This window comes from Musa acuminata, chromosome BXJ1-6 (assembly GCF_036884655.1).
Source record: "Musa acuminata AAA Group cultivar baxijiao chromosome BXJ1-6, Cavendish_Baxijiao_AAA, whole genome shotgun sequence".
In the NCBI taxonomy this organism is placed as follows: domain Eukaryota; kingdom Viridiplantae; phylum Streptophyta; class Magnoliopsida; order Zingiberales; family Musaceae; genus Musa; species Musa acuminata.
The window spans coordinates 45,053,627-45,069,221 of NC_088332.1; the positions used below are offsets into that span (position 1 = coordinate 45,053,627).

Below are 15,595 nucleotides of genomic sequence, written 5' to 3' on the forward strand. Positions count from 1 at the left end.
CATTACGGAGCATAATTAAGAAGCATCTCTAGGAAAGATGAGATCCTTTATTCTTTTCTTATCAATTTTTATTTAAATTTTAAAATCTTTGATATTATTATTATTATTATATATGTGATGAATAATAATATTTTAATTTTAAAATTTTATAATTAATAAATAATGGTTGTTGAATTATGATATTAGAATTATTAGTAAATTTCATAATAATTCTAAGTCATTTAATTAGACATATTTATGTTTCAAAGAATTATGTATATTTTTTTATTTAATTAATTTTAAATTTGGAATCATGAATCTAAATTAGTTAATTCATGAAAAAAAAAATAGATTTGAGGTTAATTAATATTTTTAAAAATTTTATTTAAATATTAAAATTTAATTTAATAAAATGGGTCAAATTAAGATATGATTTTAGTTAAGTTGATTGGTCAGATCAGCCCATGTGATAAGCATAATACAGCTCATATGGTTAAGTATGATTTTACTCATGTGATCAGACATAACCCAACCTATGTGGTAAAGCATAATTTAACTCATATAGCTAAATATAATTTAACTCTTATTTGGCTATATGAGTTAAAGCATGATTTTATTTGAATCTTTTATTTTATTTCCCTTTAACATTAAAATTTCCATGGTCCCAATTATTCGATTGTTAAAAAAAAAAAGGAATAATTAGTGCCTAATTTGTTTTCTCTTTGGGTATCTACGTGCTCGGTTTGAGATTTGTGCTGGTCGAGCAATCCCCAGGTTGAACCAACGAGCCTTACCCAAGGCTGAATCAGACATGACAATAAATGAGCTACAATTTTGAGTTCATATTCAAACGAAGCTTTTGGACATGGTCGAATGTTCGATTTCAGTTTGCTGTTTTAGTTGGTCTGCGCTCTTGAATGGAATGCCGCTTGGTGTCCGACAAAAGTCTTGGTGATTCATGACACTTCAAACATCTTCCGATCGTCGTACCATCCCTTGAAGTTTCTCGAGCCAATTCAATCACCGCTAGCCTGCCAAAGAGAATAGAAATTTCTGGGAACAATTTCGATCTATCTCACTATTTATTCAGTGACAGCAGATGACATTCAAGTTGTCCATACTGGTAGTCTTTAAGAACTCCAAGAAAACAGGCCTACGACCACAGATTTGTCTGATAGTTAGGATGCTGAAGAGCCAATGCAGAATCCGAAGAACGCCATGAACCGAGATCCCCATCGAACTCACATGCTTCCGCATGGGTTTTGTGTCGTCGGCAGATTTCCATCGTATGTGCACCTGAGGACATCCGGAAGTCTCTTTAGCACCCTCGGTCCTGCTGGCACTTTCCCGGATCTTGGCCTTATATCCTTCATTCCCGTCGCCATCGTAGCCATGCAAAAAAACCAAATAGAAGAACAAGGAATCGATCAGCTGATGCCTGAAAAGAATACTGAACTTTTTAGCAGAAGGTTGGGACATCGGTGCAAAAACTAGTTTCTGTCCATTGTGCTCGAGAAACTTACATCTAATGTTTCTGTCCTGAAAAGAATGAATGACAGAAAGAAAGAATCAAATCTGAATAAGAGTATCTGTACAAGTCCAGACGACTAACCTGATCAAAAATGGATGTAGGAATGGCAAGGGTCGCTACAGCATTTGGGGAGTCTACTATTCCTGATATCCTTCCCTCGCAGGGGCAGCATGACAGCAGCAGATACGCCTGCATTGAATTGAGGTATATCTATTCATTCTGGTGTTGACTTGTATGGTTTGGAGCTGTTATCATCATCATCATCATAGAATTACAATGAAAATGCTTGGAAGGTGTGATGGAGAAGCCTCCAAACCTGCTCCTTGGAGTATCCAAATTTCGAGAGGTAGTCGATGGCATTGAGGACTGCTCGCTTGTAGGCTACTGTTGCATCGAGGAAGTGTTGCCGCCCTGCCTCATCTACGCTGATTCCCTCGAAGACCAGCCACTCTGAGAACCTCGGCTCCACCGGCCCTATCTCAAAGATTGGGCTCACATGCAGAACTGTGGGGCCCATTGGTGTCAGGTACTCTCTCATTCCATCCCTAATGATTTCACACCTGCAAAGCACAACATGAAGAGATTTTAACTTTTAAATTGTAGAACCAAATTAGATTGTTATCGAACATTACAACTTGCAGATTTCCTAACTGTAACTGTCAGATTTTCATTAGATATTTGGTAATTTTGCAAAGCACATATGCTGTCTTTGTTTCCTCATTCCAAATTATAAGTAGCAGTTAGGAGTTAGGACTATTAAGTTTTTATTCACTTGAATGATCGATAATCACCAAGCATTTTGGGCTTCGAATTCTGCTTGTGTTCGGAAAATTGTGATCAACAAAGGTCTATAATAAGTGGCTTCAGGTTGCCATGTTTCTCTGCCATTTTTCAAGGTAATTAAGCTACAAAAATATTTTTTTAACTTTTGTTCTGATCATGAAATGGACTATGGAGAACACATTCTGAGAATTTCCTGAGAAGATATCAGAACTATAAGATTGTCCTGAAGTAAAGCGAAAACAACACTCTACCTATTGTAGCTCATGTAATCATATTTAAGAATGTTTCGTAATCACAAACTATTCGTGATGTATCTTTTCCTCTTAGTAGCTGCCTTTTATAGCAATCTTGGTTTTTTTTGTATGTGTTAGCAGATGATTGACTGAAAATACGATTACTAGGTAGGATTAACGCGGTACCTATCATGGATCTACATTGTGATCTAAATATTTCTTTTCATCGACATGTTTATCTGATTGCAATGTTCAAACTTTAAGAATTTTCACAAAATTAGTACTAATTTTGTGTCAAATATATATATTATTTTCCCCTTGATCAGTTCGGCCTGTTATATCATGTAATGGACAAGAAGAAATGAACACTAGGCTGACAGAGTTTGAGGAGTTACTTGAGTTCTAGGAATCCGCTCATCTCTATCGCTCCACAGAATGAAACTTCTCCATCACCCTGGGAAAAGTGCATGTCACCAGTGCTGAGATTTGCCCCTTCCACAAATACTGGTAGATATACTTTAGAACCTCTGCTGAGATTTTTGATGTCACAGTTCCCTCCATTTTCCCTTCCGGGAATTGTCCTTGCAGCTTCATCTGCAATCTTTTTCCATTCAGGAGTTCCTTCATTTATCTGCAAATTTCAAGAATAAAATATGTCAATGTTGTGGTTCATATGGTGCCATTACATTGTAATAAAGAACATATTTCTAAAAGCAGTCTACGAAGAACGATACACTTCATCTTCAGCAACATTATCAAACCATATGCAACTTATACGCGGTCATATAAAACTCCATAATGGCAATGATTCTAAAATGTGGTTGGATTTTTGTGTTACTACTTTTATCTCTAAGTTTGAGCATTCGATGCAATATTTTGGTTGCAGAGCTGTGGCTATCACATTATGTTATAGGATCTGCAAATCTATCGAACACCAGTTATGTAATAAAGAAGCAGCTAGTTTTTTCAGTAGTTTGTTGTCTGGTTCATAACTGTAAGTTCATATATTTTTTATTAACTTTCTTTCCTATAATTATGTCAAGATTTCCTTACTGTGATTACTAAGATTAGTATGTTCATGTATTTGTGATTATTTTTCTTCTCGCTTCAAAGAATTTCTTTCGGATTCTTAATGGTTTTATGGTATGCATGTCGCATTTTGGATGTTTTTTTGTGTGTTCTTGCTCTTTCATTGCGTGGGTTTTACCGTTTCCTTTAGAATGTAAAACTAAATCCTAAAATGAGATTATGTTTTATATGCATTTTAAGTTTTCATATTAGTATTTACCACTATGTTCATACGGTTATATTTTTGTATGTCAGATGTTGAAACCTTGTCCGAGATTCAGAAGATTGTCGCTTAAAATTAATGAATTTAGCTATTAACATCTTTAGAAAAAACATCTAAAAGTACTTTGTATCCATCATACCATTCCGAGGAGACAATTCTCGGCAGTCGGTAAGTTCGCAAGTGGGCGTTGGTGTAGAACTTCACATAATTTCAGCAATCCAATGCCATTTTCCGCCAATTCCTTTTCCCTCTCATTCCATATGCATAGAAGTTCCATGGATGGTGCAGTTCCAACAATCCCCGGGTGTGCCAAACCAGGAAATCGAACTCCTAGAGATCCGATATCGAGTTTGTAAAGGTTAAGAACTTACTGTGCATAGATTTACAGGAAGAAGATCGAAAAAAAAAAGATAAAGAATATCATAATGTGGAAAAGCTTTACCTGGTATGTGTGGTGAGTATGCATATATTCCTTCAAAGTACCAAATGGCTTTAGTTGCACAGGGGAAGTGATCTGTTAAAAACCCTCCACCATTCTCTCTGTCAAAGGTTGCTGTATAACCCCATTCATCACCTGGAAGTGGACCCAAGTTGCATATTTCAACCATTAGAAGATCACCAGGCTTGGCGGGAATGCCTTTTGAATCCACCACTCTTAAAGGGCCACTGAGATAATGAGTCTGTGACAAATTGTTTTATCAGTAGCTCTATGCAAACTGCATCAAATTAAAATGAAGTTGACCTCAGAGAGTGCCTAAATGTTTATTCATGTGTTTGATATTTATCGGACCCGGTTTTATATTTATCAGCCATTGAAATAGGAGAGATGTATACAAAAAATTTTGATTTGCATGAAGTTTACTCTTGACTTTGCTGGATTGTCTCTTGAGTTCAGACTTTTTTCCTCTATCTCCGGATGTTTATTTTTTTTTGTTATTTGCAAGTAGCAAATTTACGCAGCTTATTTTCAATTTTTCTTAATGCTTCTTCAGTCAAATCTTAATGGTTTGAGAAGATATAGCTCAGAAAGTTCAGATGTCCTATGTCAGGCTTTGAGGTGATTAATAATTTCTTTGAAAATAATTATCTTCCTATACAGGTTGCTCATTTTGTAATCATACTGAAAATATAATTCGAATCTACGTAGTTCACGAATAATGAGATATATGCTCATGAGAATCTGAGTTTTTTACTTTTATTGATGAAAATAATCAGAAATATTTCAATGATGTTCAGAAGTAGGTTTTAAAAATTTAAAACCTAAAATTCTTTTATGCATTTGGTTTCTTGCAGCTCCTAAAAGGGGCTGATAGACTGACACAAATTTAGGGCTTTGTCATCTATCTACAAATACTCATATCTTCTGCTTGTTAAGTCCTACAGTGGCAGATATGCTTATCTACTTTGCCGTCGGCATGAATGGGACCGAACAAAAATTTATTTCATGTCTTGTGAAACCCCAGAAATGTTATGCAATTCAATGAATACACAGGCTTCAAATTCTTCATATGCTAGAAATGACTGGGTAGAACCCTAGAAATGTTATGCAATTCAATGAATAAACAGGCTTCGAATTCTTCATATTCTAGAAATGACTGGGTAAAACCCTAGAAATATTATGCAATTCAATGAATAAACAGGCTTCAAATTCTTCATATGCTAGAAATGACCGGGTAAAACCCTAGAAATGTTATGCAATTCAATGAATAGAGACAGGCTTCAAATTCTTCATATGCTAGAAATGACTGGGTAACAGTACAGCTCATTTAACTCTGCTCCTGCGTGTATCAATCTATCTTTCTTTCTGATGAGCTCATATCATCTTTCTTTCCCCCATTCCTACCCACAGTGAGTGCCTATTATGTGCTTGTGATTGTTTCTGTGAATATTTCTATTCAGCTCTGCTACAGTTCATTGAATTCACAGCACAACAAATTTTCTAGTAACTTTGCACTTACAATTGTGAGGTCTAAGGATTTGATGTCTTCGGCAGAGTTGTCATCACCAACTCGACCTCCAGTCCAGTCTACCATCTCGACTCGGAAGACCTCCCCTTCCGTGACATCTGCTACCGCGGGTATGTCAGGGTGCCATCGGTTGTGAAGGGGAAGTTTCTGCTCCCAGGGCTTCTTCTTCACGTCTACCGGCACTACAACTCTCGGAGTCAGAGGAGCCATGGCTGCCTGCAAGTTACTCGGCAAAGCGCCACACCCTGCACAGAGATGATGAACCGGTGCTATGAATTCCTCAATCAATGGATGTTCCAAGCCTGCATCGAGCTGTCGTCTTCGAGGACAGGACCAGCTGACCTTTTCAGCTCTTTCACCTCCTTCGAGATGATGATGAGGTGATGACGATGCAGTGCGACTCTTACATGCTCCAAAACCTATTGGAGCAGTGTTGGTCTTTTGTTGTTGGACTGATCACCTCGACATGATTCCAGACCTTGGTTGGATCCATGCAATTGGATATTTTCCCGACAGAAAGCGATGCGTGATGGATGATACATTAGATTCTTTGTAAAGATGTTTTCTTCGGATTCCTTATTGTTTTCTCGATTTCCTCATGTTTGTCTCTAAAACAAAAAGAAATAAATCACAATAAATGAAAACAAAACTCATAATATCGACATTGATGAAGCAAAAGACTCTCAGAGAAGGATACTCACACACCTATCATTTGCCTCTTCCCCCTCTAACCTCAATTCTTCACAAGCAGAAATCTTTCGATCGAACAAAGAATATAAATCAATCATCAAGTAGATTAAATGGAAGAAATTTGTCATCGTTTTGATAGGTGATCTATAATTTTTCCCTCGACATGAAACTAACACACTGAGGCATCACTGCGACTCCCGCTGATGCATTTAGCGGTGATCTCTTGTCGTTGTTTGGATTAAACCATGACGAGTTCACCAATTCGTGCGACGAAGAACATAGCGACACGCTCTTTACACCGATGTGTCTGCAAACCACACGTGCTTTCAGCCCCGCGGAGAGAGAAGCTTCGAAGCTCCGCCGCCGAGACAGACCGTCTTCGCCTGCTTAATGATTCGAAGAATCCTCTTTTTACAGAAAGCCCCTTTTCTTTTACTTTATTGCGAAGAAGGATATTTACTAAGACCCTCTAACTTATAATATTTACACTACAAACTAAATAATAATAATAATAATAATAATAATATAATTATTACATAAAAAATATTCTTGAATCTATCCTTTTTTTTTTTTATGTTGGGTGAGATTATTATTTATTTGATGAATAAGATAATAAAATATATACTATGCAAGAGATAGTGAGGATGAACTTTTATTATCATCGTGCAATAAATAGTATATAAGATTAACTTTTATTGTTATTATCATATAATTATAATATTAATTAAAACAATAAAATATTATAATATTTACTTGAAATAGTAATGATAATAATAAAAATAAAAAATATAATGAGCATAGAATATAATAGTGATGTATGCAAAAGAAGAGAGCAGCAGGATTTGATTGTGTATCTTCTAATAAAATAAATAATTTAGATTTTATTTGTATTAATTTAATGAAGAATTGATTTTTTTTTTTAGTTTTTGTAAAAATAAGTGAGGAAGGCAAAAATGGATCTCTTATTATTAATATCAGACTCGGGGGGCGTAAGTTAGTTCCTCGACAATACAGGGAGTGGAATGTAAAAAAGTCCATGAGAAGGGATTTGCAATGTAAAAAGTGATAAGTTAGGGGGGGATTATGCAAAATACTATATAACTAAATAGCACCGGCGGAAAGGGGGCAAATTCTGGGACGACAATTTCGGCGATCGACTGCTGAATCCTGAGGATCTTCGTCGACAAGGTGAGATTTTTCTGCTGCCGTTCCTCGTCATCGCGCCAATTTACTTCGTTTGACTGTTGTTGCTCTTTGCTCCATTCGTATCTCCGGTTCTTTCTAGTAGGGTTCCTGTTCCAATCCGACTTCCATCTTCCAAATTGCGAGCGATTTGCGTGTCCCTATTAATCTTCGGCAGCTTATCTCGTTTTGGTCTTCGTTTTATTTATTTTATCCTGAATTCGAGATCGATCGCTGTTTTTGTTGGTTGATTAGTGGGGTTCTTGAAGAACACTGTTTGCGCCTCTTGATAGACGTCATTTTAGGTTTGTTTTTTGCTTCTATCACCTAATCCTCTACAACTGTGCAGACCCGAGTTTGGTTCGCGTCTCGGTGGACTCCGGAAGGCTTGGGTTTTTTCTCTCATCAAGGTTTTATGAGCTGCATTTTGGTGTTGTCTTAAAGTTTGGAGGCCAAAATGTCGTCTTGCCGGCAGTTCTCACGGATCGATACCGCTGAGCTCAAGTCTCAGCTATTCAAGAAGCTTGGGCGCCAAAAAGCTGAGAGGTACTTCTATAACCTCAAGAGATTACTTAGCTTGAAACTCAGCAAGTTGGCGTTCGAGAAGTTGTGCTATGGGATTATTGGGAAGGAAAATCTTGCCCTTCATAATTTGTTCATCAGATCGATCCTTAGCAATGCTTGTCTCGCACTTGCACCACCTAGCAGAGAAACGATCACGGGAAATTCGCGGACATCTAAAATGTCAAGCTTTGGTGAAACTTTCCCGACATCACCCAGGAGGGGAAGGTCGATAAACAGCAGGGACAGGAGATTAGGTGACCGAGCAAGCCTCCTAGGGCCTTATGGGAAGATTCCTCCCGGACATGTTCAAGAAGTCACAAATTCTTGTGATCTACAAAGGTCGAGAGAGCAGCAAAGTGCTCCGGAGTTGATATCCATTGGTAGCAAAGCTCTAGCATCTGTGGAAGATGGGGAAGAGGTTGAACAATTTAGACATAGCCCGAGTGTTCAAAGTAGAAGTCCTCTAAGGCCTCCTCTAGGCATTCCGATGGCTGCTGGTGATCTTCCACGCAAATCATATCGTAGTGGATTTGCTTCAAGCTTTCGACATGTCCAGTCAAACATGATTGTTGGCTGTCATCGCACTTCTCAACTGCCAGATACGAGGACTTTGATGGGTTGGTTGGAGCGTAAGTTGGAGGCTGAGGGCTTTGGTTTGTCAATTGACTGTGCAAATGTCTTAAATCATGGACTAGATGCACTTTTGAGGAGGTTGATAAAACCCTGTATGGATTTAGCTAGAGCAAGGCACAGTTCAATTAGGATGACTCGAGCAAATGGAAATATTTTTCCAAATACAAAAGGTTTATGGCAACTGGATCAAGTGCAAACCTCAAATGAGTCCTCCCATGCTTCTTTACTTGATTTTCGGCTGGCCATGGAATCCAATCGTGAATTACTTGGTGGTGATTGGCCTCAACAGCTTGAGAAAATATGTTTGCATTTATCGGATTAATGAAATATGACCTGTGCATGGTTCAGTCCCTTTGTTGTTGTGATTTCATGGTCATTCCAAATTAAAAGTTCCTGTGCCTCTTGGAGCTTTCAATACTGTTGAAGTAAGAATATGCAACTATTGTTCTTCTAAGAATCTAGAACGGAAAGAGAATGTTTCAGTTTCAGGACACCGTGAACTTACACATCAAACATCATGCCAACATTTGTCAGAGGACAAAGAGATACACTTTCCCCTTGATAGGTTCGATCATTCTAAAGCTGTTGATTTCTTGTGATGGATCTACATCCTAGTTATTAGTTGTAAAAATTTTCCAATTTGTAACTATTCATTTTAAAGAAATAAAGTTCAGACATTTCTGAATATTTGATTTGTGCTTGTACATGAAGTTATTCACCTGTTGTGTTTTTTTTACAATTACAACAAGGCTTTCTTTTATCAACTTTACAAAGTGAGATAAGATTCATTAACCTTCCATGCTTTATCAAATTTTAATTGAACATGGTGTACAATCAAGCCTTTAACTGTCCATATATTGTTTTCATTTAACAGACCATGGTCTAGATATTATTATTGCTTTAAGCATCAAATCAATTTAATTATAGTCTTTGAAGAACTGATGTAGATATGGGATGCATATACAACATAAGGAGGATAAACCAATATGCCAAAATCTTGAAAATATAGGAAATGATATGGAATATGTATGGCAAATGTAGTGTATAGAAATCATTTTGTATTTTGCTAGACTATCAGAAAATTGTAGCTAGAGATCATGATGAATAATAAACAATTGAGGAGCATCCTTATCATGAAGAAGTTATCTTTAGTATCCAAATGCTCTACAAATGTTTTTAAAGATAAAAATTAATGATGAAAGGAGTAAGATAAGATCACCATCTTAATTTTCGTTAAGAATAACCTTATGCTTATTATGAACAACATGAAACATCATAACTGAAATCATATATCCATTGTGAACAATGTTCTTTTGGTAGGTATTGTTGGGAACCTTGGGACATTCTCACAAGTATTCAATAAGTATATAATATTTTAGTAATAATTTGAAAATTAGATAATCTATGGCAAGGTTTTTAAATTTCATATTAGGTTTGTACACTTTGTTTGGACCTGAAGGCTTAGTTCTAGGAAAAAGAAAACCAGCTTTTGAACAGTAAAAACATCAAAAGAGATGTGCGGAGAAGTCAAGAAATGTAGGTATCATAGATTTAAATTTCATGGTATACTGCCTGGTGTGCTTTTTATCGAGTCTAGCTAGTTTGTGAATTATGGTATGTCGCAAAACCTTCAGTGTCTATTGTGATTTCACCAAGATTGTTCCAGGCTGTTGATGTCTGTCGTGTTTCTTGACTTCCTCCTCATAAACCTGCAAAGAAGAAAAGAAATGGACCAACCTGCAAAGAAGAGAAGAGGGCCTGGACAAGTCAAACCTCTCCCTTTGTTTGTGATTGTCGGCAACTTATTCTATCTGAGGCAATGAGAAAGAGTAGTGAAGGAATAAGAGAAGCACCCGTACGTATCCCCCTTACCCCTTCTTTTTTGGTTTCTCGACCTTTTCTTCTTTTGTTCAGTGGGTGTGGCTAATATATCATCTGTATGAAGTATGATATTAGTGCAGTAAAGGACCAGTATGGGGTATCAGTACTGAAGTGGGAACCCTTGGTAGATAATTCTAAGCTTGATGTAACTTGACTGACCATATTCTCCTATCTGCAATTGTTTATCGATCAGTATACATTTCATGCCAAAATTATAAAAAATGGCATTGCGTTGAATTGATTAGTGTGAGACACGTAGCACATAATGGAACTCTCATGACCTATCGAATTCATTCACATCCTAAAACCATGATGATATAACCTGATAAATCTCCACTGTAAATAAAAGATGCCATCCCAAGTATGAATGGAGCCTCTAATATCTCGGACCTATCTATTATTATTCTAATTCCCAACTTCGTCAGCTTTTTCTGTTATATTGTTTGACTGGGCAGCCGACTTGTTGCATTTACATATTTTTAGAATTATCTTGTTTGAATTTTGAGGAGTTGTCAAGCCTACGTGTTTGAGTCAACAGATTGAAATATTGGAAGTTAGCTTGTATTCTGTAATTTTAAACTACTTAATATGTGCTACTTATTTTTGAAAATAAACATTCTTCTTTCTTCTGTTGCAAATTTCGTCTCTTTATTTGTTGTTATTATGTCAAAAACATCGAAGAGCAATTTGAGATGATATGAGGTGTATGTTTGCATGAGCACATGATGAACGGGTCACACTGGTTTCTCTTCAATATCACAATATCAAGTAACAGTTAATATACAGATCCCATTGCATCTTTATTTCTTTTTCCTAGATGCATTTTGTTGTGTAACATCTTTACTTTTCTTACAACTGGACTGCTTAGAGACTTTGAAACACCAGTATCACCCACATAACTCTAGGTTTTTGTAGTCATTTCCATCAATGTCAGCTGGTTATGGAGCATGGCTCAGAATTGGAATTGCTTCATTGAAGATTTGCCAAAAGAGGGCATGAGCATCCGTCAAGCAAGGTAAGCCATGTAAACTAGTTTTCAGTTTCAGCCAAGGCAAAATTAGGCAAGAGAGAGAGCCTTGAGCAATACCCTAAATTGTTTATCAGCAGTCTGCCTGAGCCTTGGAGCTGAAGCTTATATGAACATTAGCAATCCTCAGATATTTCGGATTTCCAATGAACTGGATGAGCATAGAAGAGAAGTTACACACTTTGCCATACAGAACTATCTTCATGTTGAAGGCACAGATGGTTGATGATCCAATGGCACAAGAGTATTACCTGTTCAGAAATCTGATTTGAAAATTTTGATCATGTTGTATCTTGTCAAAGTAGTTCTAATGATATCGCCCGGTTGTTGTATCATAAGAACCCTCCAATTCTTATGGGTCATCAGGATCTGAAGATTCCATTGAATTGAATTATTTCAGTTTTCTCCCTTATTTTTTTGGGTTTCGCTTAATTATGATGAATCAGTTCATCTGGTCTATCTCTTGACTTTGTATATAATTTTCCAGCAGTATGTATAACTGGATGTGGCAACACTTTGTGTTATTAAAAATGAGATTCATTTTTTCTCAAATTGTCATGTTGTTGGGCTCAGAAAATGGTAATAATATGAAGCATGCCAGTATTACAGGACATGGCATGCAGTGATGGGGAGGCTTCATAAACTTGTATGTGAGAAAGATTTAATTTCTAGTTTGTCTAAGTCCAAGATGGCTTTCTCTCAGTTATCCTGCGATTGAGTTCATCATGCAGACTAACATCAATTATAACAGCCATGATCTCAAGCAACAGAACAAGTCTCATCAGAGAAAGCCATCTTGGACTTAGACAAGATGGCGATCAAAATCTCATCATTATCGAGGCGTACCAATCGAGTACCAATACTGCTTGATATGTCTCGATATTTTTTTTGACCATTATCTCCAAATATTTTTTAAAAAATTTAACTCTTTTTTAGCTTACCACCGATAGATCCCGCCAGATCCCGCCATATCATCGGTATGTCTTGATACGTATCATACCAAACAGAGCTCGATACATAAGTATAGATACAGATCGAAATTGAGAACCTCGATTGAAACTGTGCTATTTTCCTGGATAATTTGTTAGATATATGAAGGCAAGTGAAGTCTTAACAATGCTTCCTTCACAACAAATTTGATGCTTACAAAGAGGAAAACCACAATGACATGTTCTCAACGGCGAATTTTAGATCATTCTACGGTGGAATCAGAAAGAGCACAATAACTTTTTGGTCCACAGAAGCACACGGCACTTTCTTTTTTTAGTTCAAAACACAACAGATGGGATGTGGACACATTTTTAACAGTCCCAATCAATGAAGTCTGCACCCTTTATATTATCCATACCTAATAATAACTACAATCTAGATCTGCTCCCTTCTGGCTTGCTACTACTTCTTAAGGTGGGGGAAGCACTGGTAAACATCAGACTTCGGATGCTTTGCTTCAGCATGTTCTCTGCACTTTACTTCTGATGTGGTGCACATAAAAGTTTGCATGCATACCTTGCACTGAATTGAGAGCAGCAAGAGAAAAGTGAATCAAGTAAATATCAAGTGGAGGAACTAACTATACGGTAGCATTTTTAAGATAAAAGAATATGATCATGCTATAATCAAAAAATATATTTTAGTTTTGATAATGAGATCGTCAGATAATGCATCTGAAAGCCAGCAGCTATAAGCAATCTAATGTTGGGAAGAATAAACAGTGAAAATTCATAGGATCTCAGAAAATATGCCTCGGTCAAAGAAAATACCTTCACCCCTGAGAACTTTGACCAGCAACATGGCAAACAAAGTGCTGAGGACATATGATTTGATAAGGTACACATATTTAGGAAGTCTACAAAATGGTTCTTCCTTATCGATCGACAAATTGGTCTAGTAGTGTCAAATATACTTCAAGTGATGACCATGCCTAGCTTTCTTATTCCTTCTTTTCATTGCAATAGCCTTCTGTATTCCATATACCCAGCAATAACATACGCTGAAGCAGAATTTTTTTAGCATGTATACTGCAAGCTAATAGAGAATTGCAGGAGAAAGAAAAGGTATATCTCATACGTACAAAGGAGTGATGAGGACAACAATTCCAGATAGAGGGCATAAGACCGCTCAGGTGATCTACAACTGAGATTATTTGTATGTGCCAATTGTATCAGACGCTTAAACTGCCTTATTAGGGTAGGTCACTAATACGTACAAGTGCATCATCTCATCATTTCCGCATTTGTAAGTAGGAAAATCACATTATTTGGTGAAACTGAATGCCATATCAGTTTCATGAGATTCAATTAGCTTTCTCCAGTGCGAATATATCCCTTTAGATAGACACATTTCGAAACCCAATCCTTTCCTATCTTATTGAGGTCGTCTCCGTAAAGGCAAATGTAAACAATTGTTGACCTCTTCTACAGGTGAAAGATCTGTGGCTAAAATTTGGAACAGCAGAAGAAAAACTTTACCTATAGACTGCCTCTTTGCTAAAGATCATAACAAATCCATCCAGCTTACTTGTGGAACCCGAATTTTCTTGCTGACAAACCAAATGTGCTTCATGATACTACTACATCTCCTACAAACCTTAGTCCAAGAACCAGGGAACAAAGTCAAGACTAAGGGAAAAAATCCTACCGGCATCAGAATTCCTTGATGAACTCCTAACAAAGAGTACCGAAGACAAAATTAGGATTCTATATGCATACAAGTGCAGATAAAAAGTACCCATAAAAAACAGGAGCCTAGTTGAAAAGACATCGACACATCCATGAAAATGAACAATCACCTCAATAGAAACCAAGTAAGACCATCAAGAGGAGGAGAACCTATATGGAACATGGAACCAGATCTTCCAATGGGCACATGATTGCTTATCTTGTAATTTAATCTTTGCAAGTTATCACCATCAAATTCTTCAAGAATCACTATTTACTCCTAATCAAATCATTAGCTAACTATATCCAAAAAAGACGAACGGTAATAAACAAAATCATCCAAATAGTTCCGTATCATCTTAAAGCCCAAAGCCAGATCTTTCTTTCTTTTTCTGAAGGCAAATGACCAGAAACAAAAACCCTGACTTCCCGGATCATCTACCCTTGCCCTTCCACCCTCAATGGATCTATCAACAAGCAACCGCACAATGCAGTCAAGAAGCACAGATCCAACCAATAGCTCCAATCTGATCTCAAAATCGTTATTTCCAACTTCAAATCCAGCGTGAGACAAAAAGGAGAAGTAAAGAAGTAACCTGGATGGTCATGGCCTTCTTGTTGGTTTCCAGCTGGCTCCCTGCGCACAAGAAACAAGGAAAAAGTCGATCGAGCAATCGCTCGGTGAGAGAACAGCACAAGATTCTTCGGAGTTCCCAAAAGATCAACGGAAGAAATCAAAGATCGGGGGAGGAACAGCAACCATACCCTTGGCGGCTTTGTTCTTCTCTACGTTCCTCTCGCGCGCCATCTTGGACTTCTGGCCGTTACCGCCTCCCATCTCCGACCTCGACCTCTCTACTCTCGGCACCTCTGCTGCTTCTTCTTCGGATCGAGAAAGGATGGCAGAGCAAGTAAGCCTGTGTGAACCCGATAGAGGCGAACCGGGGGAAAGAACGCGAGAGAGGGCAGGCTTTAAAATGCGTGAGAGGCGGTGGCCGACGGCTGGGATGAGTCGAGTTAATTAATACGTGTCAGAATTTGGTTGGCAGATTACGTTATCCTTCGATTGGATTCGTCCGATTTTGTCTCTTTTTTTTGGGCGTAAAATTTCTGACGCGGATTAGATCGACTCAGATTTGGCCACCAACCGTCTGCATCTCTCGTGATTAGTAAATCT

At 37.4% G+C, this 15,595-nt stretch overlaps 3 protein-coding genes across 13 annotated transcripts; 1 reads left to right on the plus strand and 2 right to left on the minus strand.

Annotated features, from left to right (window-relative positions):
* Positions 1-1,029: 1,029 nt before the first annotated feature.
* LOC135677302 (uncharacterized) lies at positions 1,030-6,342 on the minus strand. 2 transcript variants are annotated; one of them, XM_065189485.1, is made up of 8 exons: positions 6,127-6,342; positions 5,776-6,029; positions 4,260-4,497; positions 3,957-4,147; positions 2,922-3,157; positions 1,827-2,070; positions 1,592-1,699; positions 1,030-1,346 (listed from the first exon to the last, which is right to left on the minus strand). In XM_065189485.1, exons 2-8 carry the CDS (start codon positions 5,992-5,994, stop codon positions 1,221-1,223), a joined length of 1,362 nt encoding a protein of 453 aa, XP_065045557.1. In that variant the 5' UTR covers positions 5,995-6,029; positions 6,127-6,342; the 3' UTR covers positions 1,030-1,220. The 2 variants fall into 2 exon arrangements, with proteins under 2 accessions (XP_065045557.1, XP_065045556.1); XM_065189484.1 differs by having other exon boundaries at positions 5,776-6,342.
* Positions 6,343-7,588: 1,246 nt separating this feature from the next.
* LOC135677303 (uncharacterized) lies at positions 7,589-12,313 on the plus strand. Of its 10 annotated transcripts, none has more exons than XR_010514652.1 (4): positions 7,589-7,662; positions 8,006-10,708; positions 11,650-11,749; positions 11,839-12,313. XR_010514652.1 is itself a non-coding variant. In XM_065189486.1 (2 exons), the coding sequence occupies exon 2, from the start codon at positions 8,114-8,116 to the stop codon at positions 9,173-9,175; it is 1,062 nt and encodes a 353-aa protein (XP_065045558.1). In that variant the 5' UTR covers positions 7,589-7,662; positions 8,006-8,113; the 3' UTR covers positions 9,176-12,313. The 10 variants fall into 10 exon arrangements, 1 of the variants encoding a protein (XP_065045558.1); XR_010514651.1 differs by having other exon boundaries at positions 11,842-12,313; XR_010514654.1 differs by having other exon boundaries at positions 8,006-9,418; positions 11,842-12,313.
* A 551-nt stretch (positions 12,314-12,864) lies between these two features.
* LOC135677305 (uncharacterized protein At2g23090-like) lies at positions 12,865-15,368 on the minus strand. Its single transcript, XM_065189490.1, has 3 exons — positions 15,184-15,368; positions 15,015-15,055; positions 12,865-13,273 (listed from the first exon to the last, which is right to left on the minus strand). Exons 1-3 carry the CDS (start codon positions 15,254-15,256, stop codon positions 13,154-13,156), a joined length of 234 nt encoding a protein of 77 aa, XP_065045562.1. The 5' UTR covers positions 15,257-15,368; the 3' UTR covers positions 12,865-13,153.
* Positions 15,369-15,595: the final 227 nt, after the last annotated feature.

Excerpts from the sequence above, each read along its gene's own strand:
- LOC135677302 (XM_065189485.1), bottom strand. The coding sequence starts at position 5,994 with ATGGCTCCTCTGACTCCGAGAGTTGTAGTGCCGGTAGACGTGAAGAAG. Across the intron at positions 1,700-1,826 it reads TTGGATACTCCAAGGAGCAG|GCGTATCTGCTGCTGTCATG; the intron begins GTTTGGAGGCTT and ends AATTCAATGCAG. Across the intron at positions 1,347-1,591 it reads CTACATCCATTTTTGATCAG|GATATAAGGCCAAGATCCGG; the intron begins GTTAGTCGTCTG and ends ACGGGAATGAAG.
- LOC135677303 (XM_065189486.1), top strand. The coding sequence starts at position 8,114 with ATGTCGTCTTGCCGGCAGTTCTCACGGATCGATACCGCTGAGCTCAAG.
- LOC135677305 (XM_065189490.1), bottom strand. The coding sequence starts at position 15,256 with ATGGGAGGCGGTAACGGCCAGAAGTCCAAGATGGCGCGCGAGAGGAAC. Across the intron at positions 15,056-15,183 it reads GAAGAACAAAGCCGCCAAGG|GGAGCCAGCTGGAAACCAAC; the intron begins GTATGGTTGCTG and ends TCTTGTGCGCAG. Across the intron at positions 13,274-15,014 it reads AGAAGGCCATGACCATCCAG|TGCAAGGTATGCATGCAAAC; the intron begins GTTACTTCTTTA and ends CTCTCAATTCAG.